At 40.5% G+C, this 14399-nt stretch overlaps 3 protein-coding genes across 5 annotated transcripts; 1 reads left to right on the top strand and 2 right to left on the bottom strand.

The window, feature by feature from the left end:
• Window positions 1–87: 87 nt before the first annotated feature.
• LOC6581125 lies at window positions 88–872 on the top strand. Its single transcript, XM_002006847.4, has one exon. It carries the CDS (start codon window positions 161–163, stop codon window positions 761–763), a length of 603 nt encoding a protein of 200 aa, XP_002006883.1. The 5' UTR covers window positions 88–160; the 3' UTR covers window positions 764–872.
• LOC6581124 (long-chain fatty acid transport protein 4) lies at window positions 801–9010 on the bottom strand. 3 transcript variants are annotated; one of them, XM_015164618.3, is made up of 6 exons: window positions 8868–9010; window positions 6306–6573; window positions 3125–3378; window positions 2426–3067; window positions 2160–2361; window positions 801–2102 (listed from the first exon to the last, which is right to left on the bottom strand). In XM_015164618.3, exons 2-6 carry the CDS (start codon window positions 6357–6359, stop codon window positions 1158–1160), a joined length of 2097 nt encoding a protein of 698 aa, XP_015020104.1. In that variant the 5' UTR covers window positions 6360–6573; window positions 8868–9010; the 3' UTR covers window positions 801–1157. The 3 variants fall into 3 exon arrangements, with proteins under 3 accessions (XP_015020104.1, XP_015020103.1, XP_043867307.1); XM_015164617.3 differs by having other exon boundaries at window positions 6306–6440; XM_044011372.1 differs by lacking the exons at window positions 6306–6573; window positions 8868–9010 and adding an exon at window positions 4015–4295.
• LOC6581123 lies at window positions 4463–5188 on the bottom strand. The gene is made up of 2 exons (XM_002006845.4): window positions 4946–5188; window positions 4463–4888 (listed from the first exon to the last, which is right to left on the bottom strand). Exons 1-2 carry the CDS (start codon window positions 5027–5029, stop codon window positions 4739–4741), a joined length of 234 nt encoding a protein of 77 aa, XP_002006881.1. The 5' UTR covers window positions 5030–5188; the 3' UTR covers window positions 4463–4738.
• Window positions 9011–14399: the final 5389 nt, after the last annotated feature.

The raw sequence follows: 14399 nt of genomic DNA, 5'->3' as shown, positions 1-14399 counted from the left end.
TCAAATATACCAATAAAATATCGATATTCCTATTTATCTGATTAGTGTTGTAAAAGATTACCATAATATTGCAACGCGTTTTTCGGTATTTTTGTGTGTTTTTGTGTTTTTTAACTGCACTGACATCATTCCATTTTCTTTAAGAAATTTGCTTATTATAATGGAAGCCCTAGACATTTTGGAAAAAAGAATAGATGCATTGAACCGTGTGCTAGGTCCCCTGCCGGAAGCACAAGTTGGAGACGATGGAAACACAACGAAGACTGCCAACATTGTGGACACTCTTTGTTCTGCCAACGCCTTGCTGAGCGAAGCCACAACGGGACGAATCCAGGTGCAGCAGTGCGTGGGACGTGCAGCGGAATTGGAGAAATATTTGGATCCCAACTACTTGGAGGAGCAGCAGCAGGTTCGCGCCAAAGAAGTCTACATAAATGCCGTTGCCCCTGAGCTATATGCACAAAGCGAACAGCTGGCACGAATCAAACAGCTGGAGCCGGCGCTCGGTGCCGAATATTTTCGGAGCATACCCAGCGAGTGTCTTGACAAGCTCAAGCAGATCACGGAAAATAACGACGAATATGCTCAGCAAAGCGAACTAATTGAGGAGAGCCTCATATTGGCCATGAAGCGTTACGGTGAAATACAAGCAGGCCTGCTCACCTCGCTGGATGCGATGAGCGAACGCCTCGACCAGGTCGAACAGCGCATGGAGCAGCAGAAACGTGCCGAGCTCGCAAAGGATGTGTCTCCAAAGGACTAAAATGCTCAACTCCCTCCCACAAGTATTTAACCTTAGATATTGTTCCACTGTTCGCCTGTAAGACTTTTATTTAATACGATAGCAAAATACACGGATCTATTTACTAAAACAGAGCTTATCTTAAATAGATTCGGAAATGTGAAACTAGCTTTGTCGCTCTGGCAAAAGTAACCTGTACCCTTGTAGATGTAATATTCGTAAAGTACATATTTATGTATATTTCTCCAAAGCTTGAATGATTTTCCTATTCAAGCGTCTTACACAAAAGACATCTTAGATCTTAGATCTGTGTGAGATATGACTAAGTTGCAGCACTTCAAGGATACTCGTTCTATCTTGTTAGTCTTATATGATACTTAAAGCTAAGAACAACAGCATTAGTTCATTAGATGGCTTAGAAGCGCAGCTCGGCACGTTGTATTTGGTCGTAGATGGGCTGCGTCAGTGGCACATAGCAGCCATTGTCTTGGGAATAGTAGAAGAGCTCGTCCTCGATTGTGGCTGGATTATAGCCCTGCTGCTGCAGCTCCACCTTACGCAGCTTGAATGTTCCTGTTAGATCGATGCGACGCAAGAAGCGCAGGAATTGCGGACGGGCATAGCTGGGCACGGCGCTGGCGAGTGCTGTGCCCAGCTTGGACACATCCACCTCCCGGGTGGGATCATAGATGGCGGCCATGCCGGCGCGTCCCTCTGTCTGGGGTATGAACACTCCGTAGACAATGGTGTCCTTGTAGTTGACCAGATTGCTGAGCACTGCCTCCACTTCGCTGGTGGAGACGTTCTCGCCCTTCCACCGGAACGTGTCGCCCGTGCGATCCTTGAAATATAGATAACCGTATTCATCGGCCACCAGCAGATCGCCCGATATAAATGCCTTGTCGCCTTTGCTGAATACGTCGTAGACGACCTTCTTGGAGGAGGCCTTGGTGTCCACATATCCCAAGAACTCGCGGGATGGATTGCCCTTAACGATTTTTCCTATGAACACGCCCGGCTCATGCGGCGCACACAGCTCACAGAGACCCTTCTCGTTGCGTATGGGCTCGCCAGTGTGGAGGTCAGCGCGGATAATAGAAATGGGGTAGACCTGCGGCAGTATGCGGGAAACGAAGCCAATGGCACCAACAGTGTTGTCGTTGTTTATGATGTTTGCATTGCCTTCGGTGGCGCCGTAGAACTCGCCCACTTTAGCTATTTTGAAGCGCTCGACGAACCGCTTCCAGATCTGCGGGCGCAGTCCGTTGCCAAAGACCATGCGTACCTGGTGCTGCCGATCGTGTGGCGCATCCGGCGTAGCTAACACGTAGCGCGCCATCTCGCCAATGTACTGGCCGACCTGGAAACATGCCTGAGATGAGAACTTGTCAAAGATCGCGCAGTGCTGCCTGCTTACCGTGCAGTTGAAGCGGGCGCAGTCGGCAAAGTAGCCCGAGGCGCTGAATTTCTTGCGTATGACCACGGTGGACCCGAAGAGCAGCGCTTGGCCCATGGTCATAGTGCCGCCAGCCGTGTGGTAAAGCGGCAGTGGGGTGTAGAACACATCGTTGTCCCGGAAGCCCAGGGTGTAGTGTATCCCAGCGGCTATGAAGAAATAGCTGTGGCCACAGAGTATTAAAGCTACATAATCTGTCCTGCAGAGTCTTCTGGACTCGAACTTACCGCGAGTGCGTAATGACGGCCGCCTTAGGCAGTCCGGTCGTGCCCGATGTGTAGATGTATACCAGCTTATCGTGGTGATCGGCTCGACTGGCCCCGGCGGCGACCTTATCCTTGGCCGCCGACTCCAGCAGGGTGTTCAGCTGCTGCGCTAAGCCCTGGGCTATGCCTTCCGTGGGTACAGCTGCAGTTGTCTCGTCGTTGAATTGATAGAGCGCCACATGGGCGGGCAGATCCTTGGCAATATCCATGACCGCCGACCGGTAGCTTACGCCGTAGATGAGCGCCGTGCAGTTGCCCACTTTAATGCTGTGCTGCAGCGAGGCGCCACGCAGGTTCGTGTTGATCAGGGGCGTGATAACGCCAATCTTGGACAGGCCCAGCCAGGTGCCCACGAACTCGGCGCGATTCTCCAGCAGCAGGCCGACTACGTCGCCCTTCTTATAGCCGTGACTGTGGAACACGTTGGCGACGCGGTTCGCATGCTCGTTTAGCTGACGGAACGTCCACTTCTGCGACTCGCTGACGATGGCCAGCTTGTCCGGCTGCCTAGCCACAGTCGCCTCGAACACGTCGCCCACGTTGAGGTTCTTCCTCTCCAGCCGCTTGATAAAGAGTAAGACGCGTATGTACGCAATCAGAGCGCTATAAAGAAACATTTGAGACATCTCATGGACAGGAAGAGCATCCAATTGGTCTTACACCGTATCGCGGGGCCCAGTCACCGCCGCTATGTAAAACCAGCGCCAGCCTGGCTTTACCACCAGCAGCACCATCAAGCCCAGATAGAGGGCAGCCAGTCCATACCAGGTTCCCTCGTAGTACCAGACCACAGTGACAATCGCGGCTACGACTGGCACCAAGAGCACCAGCAGAAGCCAGCTGCGGCAGTTGCTCTTCTCCCTGGCATTAGCGTTGTCCTGGCCCATGCTAATTTGCACTTCCTTAGGTGCAGTCTGAAATGAATACCAATAGGTCGATTCTAAGTAACTTTCCTTCCAGCTGGCTCTTTGCTCCCAGACAATGTGGAAGCTGTGCAGACTCGTGATAATCGTATCAATATTACATTTTATTGTAAACAAGTTTTTTTGTTAAAGCCAAGAGCAGGGACAGAAAAGCTGTTCGATAATTCATATCCCTTACTGGAGATCATACTGTAATATTGCAGCCCTATGCAGAATTCAGTGTAAGCCCTAGTCAATCACTCCCGATGCTATTGTCGCTATGTTTTATTTACGACATTGACAGTTTCGCTTGAAATATACAGTAAATAGTATATAATCGAGTATACTAAAGCGTAAAGCCTTAAATCTTTTGAAAACGGAATAATTTTTTCGATTAATACCGAGAACTAGTTACTAACGTACATATACGACTTTCAGGTTTGATATAAGCTGATCTAAGCTATAGCGCTTAACTATGTAAATCAGCTATCTGACGCGAAAATGTTATTTACGTATGCTAAATATGTGCATGTATAGATATTTTAATTTAATTGTTTTGCAATATATAGCAGTTCCTATCCAAAGTGTACTGTAGGTAACCATGATATTGTAGTTTCGACATTCCCAAGCGCAATGTCTTTTACTTACCTTAATATCGGTATATATATATATATTAAATCAAATTTTTTGTTGACTCTTGACATCGATTTTGAGAAACTCGACTCCAAACAATTTAGACTGCTTTTGCATAGGGTAATTAAAAACTAACGTACATTTCCCATAAATAAAACCTGACGCCTGATCCCATTAAGTCTGTGCCCTTTAAGTCGCTTAAGGTCAAGAGCGACAAGTTTTCATATTTATCCGATTGAGTTCGCGATTTTGCGAACTTTGTTTTGTTTTTGTTTTTCTTTCGTAGTATTGCTCAACTTGCTAACTTAAGGTAAGACAAAAGAAGACAAGAGAAGACAAGACATCTTCAGACTTTGAATTTTTAGCTTATGCTCATTTTTGCATTCTCATCACATATGAGATATGTAGGAGCGTTTAAAACATATATTATATATTTGATATAAGTCCAATATTCTGAACGATCTTCACTGCAATCTTAACGAACGTTTTATTAGAAGAGTACTCAAAGTTGATTATCTTGATTTATGCAAATGTTTTCGTGAACATTTCGTGAATAATGAGTCATCACTCTGTGGTTAGCTCCGTGGAGGTCCACGACTCTGGTAATTGCGGCTTGTTTAGCTCGCACATGGATCACTTGTTCACTTTTTTTTACCCTAAGTAGTAGGAGTTCTATGTGGGCGAATTGTTACTTTTAGCAAATATAAATATTTGGGTGTCTGATCGAGACTGATCGGCGTTAATTGTCGAAGCGGTGGCCGATGCGGTTCGAGATCTCTTTAAAGTGCACCATCGCCTTTCGTTGGGCATCGGCAGCCAGCTTGTTGGATAATCGGATCAACAGGCAAATGGTCAAGGCCGCAGTGAGACCCACGAAATAGAAAAGTATCTGAATTTGGAAGCAGTTCCGTCAGTTGATTACAGGTGTTTGGCTACTCAGCTTTACCTTGTGCCAGATATTCAGTTTCACGGCAACGGGCGGGAGTTCCCCTTCCTCGGCTAGTCGCACATTCTCAGTGCTTTTCATCATGGTCCTTAATATTGTATCACTCGATGACTCTATCAGATTCTCTAGATGTTTGTCTTTTGAAGCTATGTTTTTCTGTTCGAGTATTTGATATTATTTTTATTTCTGTTATTGAGTTTGATTTCCCTTGAATATTTTTTAATATTCATAATATTTGATGTTTACTTCTTAGCCGTTGGGGATATTGAGATTTGAGAAATGATTGAATAAAAAGAATTATATACTTAAATTGAAATTTTTCCTTTTTATATCTCAAGATTCCCTCGTATATCCGAAATATTTGAAGAGCATCTAATCTTCGCTGTATATAGTACACAGTTTTATCTATTCTTTTCTAGACTATTCTTAGACTATATTAATCCGCGTTACTAAATAGATTCATGGGCATTCAGTCACTATTAAGTAATCTGGGGCCATGCAGGAAATAGCATTAATAAAATCTGAAGTCTTGAGTGCTAATTGTTTACCGTCCATGAGCTCATCTTATATTTCGGAATTCCCCAAGCGCAAAGCACTTACTTCCTTATAAATGGTATATTTAGCGACTACCATGGCAATATTCTATATTTGTGTACATATAGCAGATAATGATCGATGGGTAACTGGCAACTGAGCAGATCTCAAGATTTAACGCACGAGAAATTATGTAAACGTCGCAAATGCTATACAAAGATGGAAGAGAATGTATTCTGTCAACCAGTTTAGAGCTGACCTACGCCATGGACTTGACTTGCAAACCCAGTCGAGCATTTCATATCGAGATGCGACTGAATGGCTAAGCGGAATACAAGAAACTTGTTTCCAAAGCTTAAAGCGGGCACTACGATCGAAGTATATCTAAAATATATGCGGCGACCGAGTATAAAACTATGTAACATAAAAAGGCACCGACAACAACCCAGAAATAAAAACAATTAACGACATGTGGTTGGACTACACTTTGAGATACCCTGTAATCCATCAAACGCATACGCCTGGAAAATATAGTTTTATTTGAAATTTGGAAAATATTGAGCAACAATTAAAATATAAAATTTTTTAAAATTCTAGTCCGAAATAGTTCAACTTTTTACATTGTATAATTGGGACTCGTATCAAGCAAGTCTGCTGCATACGCCCTGGCTAATTGATCAAACTCGTTTGCCCAGTTCTCTGCTCACAGGGTGTGAAAAGCATCGGTAAAAAACTGGTTTCGTGTGTTTTATCACATATAAGGTTTTGCCTCAGATCGGGCGTAAAAGCACCAAAAAATGTTAATAATATATCGACTATAGGTTACCTGTGTGGAGTTCAAGGCTGTCGGACCTTGGCCAGGGGCAACAGCATCATTCATTTTGGGCTCCGATGTGAGACAGATGATGCCGATAAGAGTCGCTCAGCGGCGTCGATGGCAGTGTTGATTAACGTCTGCAGTCTGCGGGTAATTAAGCTTGGCTTTATTACTACTGTAAGTGTTAAGTATTAGGCTTTTCTTTTCTTTTTGTTTTCGATGTTTCATTCGCCTCTCTTCTTTCCTCGGGTTATTTGTTACTTTCAACATGAGATTGCTGGCAATTAGATGTGAAGTTGAATTGTAGCCGAGCCGACACAATGAAAAATTGCCCTTTTCGTCAGTTGCGGTTCGCGGCGTTACCTGGTACTGGAGGCTGCAATTGGGGCCTTTTCTATTTGCGTGTGGCTCAAGGTGAGGCTTATTTACGGCTTTGGGCTTGGCTATTGTCAGGGGCTTTGGCTGCGAGGTTTATGCGTGGCCGTAATTGTTAAAATGATTTTTGTTTATATTTTTTGCATAAGCGGATGCAATTTCGACGCCTCATTAATGGCTAAGCCAAAGCGTAACTCAACTCATATGCGAGCCTCCACTTTCAAATGTATTTTCAAGTACTTATTATGACTCTCAACTAGGAAAGACCTCTTGATTAAAGAAGAGGAAGGCGTACTTGGCTATGACTATAAGTAGTTAAGTATTTGTTACATAATTTAATAGAAATACTAGCAGCCCAGTTCAGGTTTCTTTCAACTTGAAACCCTTTCCACAATTTTTGACAATTGTCTGAAAAAACTCGATGCGGCAAAACTTGTTCTTTAGTTATACAAACTACTTAGTTGAAATATAGCTTAGCACCAAAAGTATATTTTGAACCTATTCGCACATGACTAATAAAACTCAGTCAGACTCATCCAGTGTCAAGTAAAGTAGAATATTCATTATGATCTTTTTATTGCATTAAAATATAGTAAACAAGTAAGAAAGCTCCAGATGAGACTGCCCGACTACGAGATCCCCTGAACCCTTCGAGCAACCGATATTTTAATAATTATTCGCACTTGCACACACACACTCACACACACAGGCATACGCACGCACGCATAAACACGCATTGGCTACAATGGTGGATTACTATGGTAACTTAATTGTTTAATAACTTTTCTTTTGGGTCGACTATCTTCATGAACATGAACAGATTATGATTATGATTATGATTATAGCACGGGTATGTATGCATTTGCCAAAGCCCCAGTCTCTAGTACTTGAAATAAGCCTCTTACAAATATGTGGGTGAGGGGGTGAATTTTGACAAAAATAGAAGTTCTACAAGGTACATATGAATCTACATTTAAAATTTTGGCGACTGCCTTAAAAATGTAGCAGATATAAATTATTACGGGTTTTCGATAGTGTTTTTAATCGCAAACAAAATAACGGGGAAAGCTATAGATTTTTGAAGCAACACTCGATATCCGCGTGGTATACACGGGCCTAGGAAAAAAATTTCAAGTCTCTAGCTCTTATATCTTCTTAAATCGACGCGTTCAAGCATATTGACAGACGGAAGGACGGACAGACAGACAGACGGACCGGGCTAAGTCAGCTCAGCTCGTCGCCCTGATCAAGAATATATATACTTTGTGGGGTCTGCCACGCCTCCTTCTGCCTATTACATACATTTCAACAAATCATTATACCCTGATTTCCCATTGAAATCGGCATTGAAATCAGGATATAAAAAGACGATAAAGTCTGGAACGCCAAATAGTCTGCTTAGTTTTCGGATAATAAATAAGAAAATATAACATCGGTGTTTTAAAAATATAAATTTATATTTTACTCGTAATCTTTGCTAAAATGGAAATATGCTTTGAAATAATTATAAACATTTTATGCTTTCATTTTAAACAGTTTCGTTCTTTACTTTAACATCTTGTGAGTCTATTTAATACAGAGAGACTACTACACTACAATTTTTAATATAAGGAGACATCGATGAGGGATTCATTTCTAACTATTTGTGATTGGGTAACGTACAAATTATATATAAAACAGGTATATAATTACAGATAATCTATAGAACACTGACTTTGAAGCGCAATTATTTTCTTTGCATGGCTCTTGCTATTTTATTTAGTTAATTCAATCAAAGTCAAACGACACATTTGCTACAAGTAAACAACAAAAAGTAGTTAAGATATTGCAACTGCAGCTGGGTTTTTTTACATTCAGCTTTCTTGTTGCTGTTGTTTTTTTTAAGTTTTGTTATTATTGTTTCCCTGACGTAGTTGCAATGAGGCCAAAGTCCCGGCCAGCAGTCACATCTTCACAAGGCAACAATGCTGAATGATGAAGCATCTTCACTTTCACAATGTGTTTCATTTTCTCTGCAATTCATTTTCACTCTTTACTCTTCACTCTTTGTTGTTCGTTCTTTTTTGCACTCCATCTGTGGCACATCTAAACAACCGTTGCCCACTCTAAGTGAGGGCTCGAAAAGCAAACCTATCGACGCGACGTCGCGACGCTCAACTCGAATACGATCTTCAGGCAAAGCTTTGTGGCACGCACTTATTCACTCTTGTTGCATATGCGATTTCCGTGAGGTTCCAGTTGATTTGCTGCCAAGCGTTTACTGTTTCATTGTTCCGTTTGCTCGTTTTGCCGGTCGCGTCTTTAGGCCAACAGCTCAGCTCGTCAACTGCGCCCAAGCCGAGTCGCTGCCCAAGCTCAAGCTTATGGCTTCAACTGGCAGCAGTCGCCGTCTGCGTCGACGTCGCGACGTCAAAGCTGGCTTCAGGTTAAAACAATACAAGCGCAGCTGCACCTGCAGATGCCAGTGTGTGTGTGTGTGGCAGTGTATGGGTGAGTGAGCGCTGGCTCTGCTACAAGTATCTTAGATAGAATTTGATTGCTGCCTTTGATTGAAGTTTTGGCTCCTTGCGTGCATATTTTTATTTGGTTGCACGCACGTGCAAATTGCTGCAAATATACTCTGTATACCGTTGAGTATATCAACGACACAGTGTGGTATGTCACAGTTTTTTAGTTTAGAAAATATTTCTTAAAATTTTTTCATCATTGTTGAATTTAATTTTATAAAATATTTATTTATACTTTTTGTAATTTTATTGATATTAATACTTTTTTAAACATATACTAACATTTTTATATATATTAAAAATATATATTTTTCCCTTATTTTTATGTGCTGTCATTACTTATTGTTCATCTCCTCGTGTTGTTTCCGTTGTGACTTCTTTGAGGAGCACGTGGAATGGAAACGTATGTAATATGCTGCCTATTTGAATTATTTTATTTTTATTTCAATTATTCGTCATATGCTCGTGATTTTTTAGTTGTAGCATATTAAATAAAGGAAAACAAAAGTTATACAAACTATTCAGTTGAAAGAGAGATTTAACAGCAGAGGCACATTTTGAACATATTCGCACATGACTAATAAAACTCAGTCTATCCCGTCTCAAGTATAGTAGAGTATTCATGAAGAGCATTTTATTGCATTAAACTACAGTAAAAGAGACGATCAAATCTGGAACTCAAATAGAGATGAAAATAGTGCACACAGTTTCAGTTTTTTGTACAAAAATATTTATAGTAGCATTTTATAGGATCACATGGAATTGAAACGTAACTTTCATATTTTCATTCTTACTGATAATAGTCATTATTCAGACTTTACTAAGGGTGTCTCACGATCGAGCATTTTTCAGTTTTAGAATTCTAGCAGATCGGTCTCTTATATGTTTGTCTCTCGCAGACCGGTTGCCGTTAACATTTCAACGGGGGACGTAAAAGACACATCGACAATGTCGCTATAAAAACAGAACCGAATATAACAAGCGAAAGATAGAGAGAGAGAGAGAGAAAGAGAGAGACGAAAGCCTAAGAAAATGCTATTAGAAATTCTGCACGCAACATGCGAAGGGTAGAGCGGGGGCGGGACAGAGCAAGACAATTGCATTTAATTCGAAACACGTGTTTTGCTCGGCTCTCTTTATCATATATACATATTTATATATATATGCATGTATGTTGTATATGCGTTGGCTCGTAGTCGTGAAGAGGGAAGGAAAGAGACGGAGAGGGAGGGAGAGGAGGTAGTCGAGCCCTCTCTTCCTCTGGTCATGCGTGCAAACAAGTGCATCACAGTTCAGTAAAGCTTTAAATTCAAATACACACAAGCTTATAAAAGAAAACATATATATGAAAGATTTTTATATTTGTATGTGTGCATATGCATGTACATGCATATATACAGATTAACATGACTTGGCTAAATTGTCTCAAGAGCAGAGCTCAAATGAACCAAATGCATTTGTGGGAGATTCGGAACGGGGTTAATTGACATTGCGAAACTATTTGAAGTTTTCAGATGAGAGGTATTTATAGTTAGTGTTAGTAATATGCAAGTAAGCATATGTATGTATGTTGAAAAAATTACTTCTGATTTTTATTATCGAGAATTTCACATTTATTTATTTGGTGCTTGGGTGGATCATCTGACAATTCATTAAAAACAGGCGTCTATTTAGTGTTATTTTAACAGTGCTTTGAAGTCAATTACGAATCGATTAGCTCGTTCGAGTGTGGCTAAGCATTTTTGCAAACGAGTTGAGTTTATTGATCTACGAATATGTATGGATACAATAAATCAATTGAAAGAACAGTTACCTCAGGTGTACCTAGGTGCCTTAGAATGTGTGCTTGGAAGATAAGCAAGTAGCTAAAATTATTTGTCTTTCATTTTTATAATTGCTGGCGCTTTCTTCCCATTCTTAATGGGGGCTTAAAAGCAAATAGTGGACGCCTAATGGAGACATACATATGTCAACTCATCTAAACTGAAAGACTAAAATGCATTTTATACTGACAACGAATTTGAAATGCTCTTTGTAAGAAGATACAATATTTATAGACTACTTAGTATAAATCTGAATAACGAACTGAAAAGCATTATACACTTTATTAATAATATTAATAATCGGGCGCTCCCGACTAGCACATGCCCTGAAACCTGCGCAGAGCTACTACTTTAATGATGATCCTAGCAAACAGATCAATATAACCTAAATACTTAAATAAGAGATTTTAGTACTGTATTTCAATATATATTTCTGGGACTAGAATCTTTGAAATACAATTGATCTGCGCTACAGTTTGTTGTGATAAGCGCATGACTGTTAATTGTGCCTGCTAATCGGCTATGTATATCTAACAACCCTTTGATAAACTGCTGGAACGTTTGCAGTGTAAGATTAAGCAAAATAATATTACTCGTGACTTTATGAGTTTATTTTTCAGAGAGAGTTTTAATAGACCATTAACAGTACTAATATTAATACAGATATTATGCTAGCATTACTATTCCAAATGGATATAAAGATAGTGTTAAGTAGTAAAGTAATTCCTACTTAATTAATTTTTTATTTAATTAATTATTGCTCTGACACATACAAATGTATAAAAATTCATTTATGAAATTCAAAAATTATTTTTTATGTACTCAGTGCTTGCAAGCTTATAGAGTTACATGAACTCTAAGCTATTAATATTTAGGATTGGCTTTTAAGAATATGTTTGAATTTGAAGAGGTTTTCTCGCCTCGCAATCGCATCCCATCGTACATATACCTGCTTCAGCATCTGTCATCAACAACTTTCAATGGCAACTCATGCATGGGCACTAAGAATTTTTATAGCTATGCCAATCAACAGTACCCCGACCATGCAGATGCTATAACGCCATATAGATGTATGAACTCGTATACAACAAATATAACAAGCCAGCAAAGAAATGCCCGACATTTTACCGACTTTTTCACACATTGCCGGGACATAAAAGTGTCCGTCCGTGCAAAAAATAAATGCATATATATATATATATAGATATGCACATAACTTAATATAGGGCTGTATGTGTACAATACAAATATATATACATATATATGTACACACGTCCCTTCAGAGACGAGCTGCACCCTTGATGCTGGCCCCCCTTGCCCGACTGGAGTGAAATATCTGTTCTGTTGTTGTTTTTGTTGCTGCTGCATTTTGTCAAGTGGATTCTGGGTCTGAGATCATTAACATAACATCGTTAGTGCGCTTATAATGAAGTACTAAACAGCTCGAAAGAACCGAACCTGAATGCATGGTAGACGTTTGAACACTCTTCACAAGAGAGATATACTCTTCATACTGAGATACAGAGAACATCCTATATGGATTTCGAGTTACGAGGCAAGGAGCCCGAAAAGCAGACCTATCACGAGTAGCATGATTGAAAATAGATGATTAAATATTTGGTTAGTGTTATATGATTATGCGACTGATTTATTCCGACGCCCTGATCAATGAATTGCCTCTCGCCCTTTATGACTAACTTACAATACCCTCCCCAGAAGCCAAACTGAATATTGTCAAGTGGCTGTTGGGCGATGTTTTATGTCTCCGCGCTTGGCACATGATTAGTTTTAGAGACCCATTGACGCCGAAGAGCTCTGTTCCAGGCCAGTGCCACAAAGAAACGCATATATTTGAATCTGTATGTACGTATATATTATATACACATATCTGTAATACGAATTCAATTGTATTTGAAAGTCTTGTATTACGACAGCCGGCAGCACGAATTGATAGATGCGGCCGTGAAAAAGCGTGGCGTGGAAAACGCGCATCAGTGTCCATCAGCAGCTACAGCCGAAGCTGTACATCAGCATATATGTATGAGTATGGGTAAGTGTGTGTGTTTGTGTTGGTATGATTGGCCTTTGGGGATGCTCCCGCGCTGTCAGAAATTAATCTTTTTGGGCAGCCGCCAGATGTTGGCTGCTTGCGGTTTGCCTCGCCGGCGCAAAGTGTCAAGCGTTTACATCAAATGATGCAGCGGACACTGTTCCCAGAACCCCCACCGAACACAAAACCAAGCTGAACATAATGAAGATGGAGACGAAGAAGAAGGAGAAGAATAAGAAGAAGCAGCAGTAGAAGGCGAGCAGCCATTATTTTGGTAGCTCGATAAACGATCTTTCTTTCTTTTATAATTTCATTTTTTAATTTTTTTTTCGTAGAGTTCAAACAGGCATTTTACTTAGTTACTTCCTGACTACCCCTGTTCGAGTCACTAAAATCTTTTTGTGTAAATAAACAAAAAGTGCGTCGATTGGTCGTCGTTGTTGCTGTTGTAGTTGATGTTGTTTTTTCATTGGCGACCGCCAACGCTGACGCGATGTCGCTGCCAGCGTCGCTGCCTTCGGCCTGTGCTTTTTTATGGACGCTTTTTTGTTTATAGACAGCGACTACGTAGGGGTTTATGTGCTGCGCTCCTTCGGCTGAAAAAATATAAAAGCAAAATATTTATGCGCTCGACGCGAGACCCGCCATCAACTACCAGCAACTAGCTACCCAAACGGACGGACAGACAGACAGACAGGCGGTTCCTTTTCAGTTCAGCACCCGCCTTGCGCCTTTAACTATACCGCTCTCTCTCCCGCTCTCTCGCTCTCTCTTGATGAGATTGCTCGATTTTTGTACACTATGTCTAGCAGGCCCTAAAATGATTGATATCTAAAAGGGGTATTCGTGTTGCTAGAGGGAGTATGCACAGTCGGTCTATCTATAGCAGAGTCCTTTAATTAATAAATGATTTTTGTTATGTACATATTTTTCATTTATTTGATTTACAAAACTTAAATTTAGGAATATTTTAAATTGCTCCCGGATGCTCTTACTTATTGTTATGTACTTAATTATTTATTTCGATGAATATAATTGTACTTGCATACTTTTGGGAGATAAGAAATAAGCATTAACGGATGTCAAGATTACGTGGATCATTTGGATTCGGCAACAAAGGCTGAAATTATTATATTCCGTGGATCGCCGGAGAATCAAATGAAATTGACTGTTAAGGAATAAAATAAGGAATCATGGGTGTAGATTTAAGATTATGATTAAATTGACATTAAAAAAACTGTAAAATATTGAGCTGAATTAAAAGATTTGCAGCTATAATAAAATATAATAATATATAAGAATATATAAGAAAATAATAAAAATAATAATACATAAGAAAATTTTAGAA

The sequence above is a fragment of the Drosophila mojavensis genome, unplaced genomic scaffold (genome assembly GCF_018153725.1).
Source record: "Drosophila mojavensis isolate 15081-1352.22 unplaced genomic scaffold, ASM1815372v1 contig_82, whole genome shotgun sequence".
In the NCBI taxonomy this organism is placed as follows: Eukaryota; Metazoa; Arthropoda; class Insecta; order Diptera; family Drosophilidae; genus Drosophila; species Drosophila mojavensis.
The sequence above is the reverse complement of the archived record's forward strand: the minus strand, read 5'-3'. Positions and strand labels throughout refer to the sequence as shown.

Excerpts from the sequence above, each read along its gene's own strand:
- LOC6581125 (XM_002006847.4), top strand. The coding sequence starts at position 161 with ATGGAAGCCCTAGACATTTTGGAAAAAAGAATAGATGCATTGAACCGT.
- LOC6581123 (XM_002006845.4), bottom strand. The coding sequence starts at position 5,029 with ATGATGAAAAGCACTGAGAATGTGCGACTAGCCGAGGAAGGGGAACTC. Across the intron at positions 4,889-4,945 it reads AACTGAATATCTGGCACAAG|ATACTTTTCTATTTCGTGGG; the intron begins GTAAAGCTGAGT and ends TTCCAAATTCAG.
- LOC6581124 (XM_015164618.3), bottom strand. The coding sequence starts at position 6,359 with ATGAATGATGCTGTTGCCCCTGGCCAAGGTCCGACAGCCTTGAACTCC. Across the intron at positions 3,068-3,124 it reads ACTGGGCCCCGCGATACGGT|CGCTCTGATTGCGTACATAC; the intron begins GTAAGACCAATT and ends GTTTCTTTATAG. Across the intron at positions 2,103-2,159 it reads GCGCCCGCTTCAACTGCACG|GTCGGCCAGTACATTGGCGA; the intron begins GTAAGCAGGCAG and ends GCATGTTTCCAG.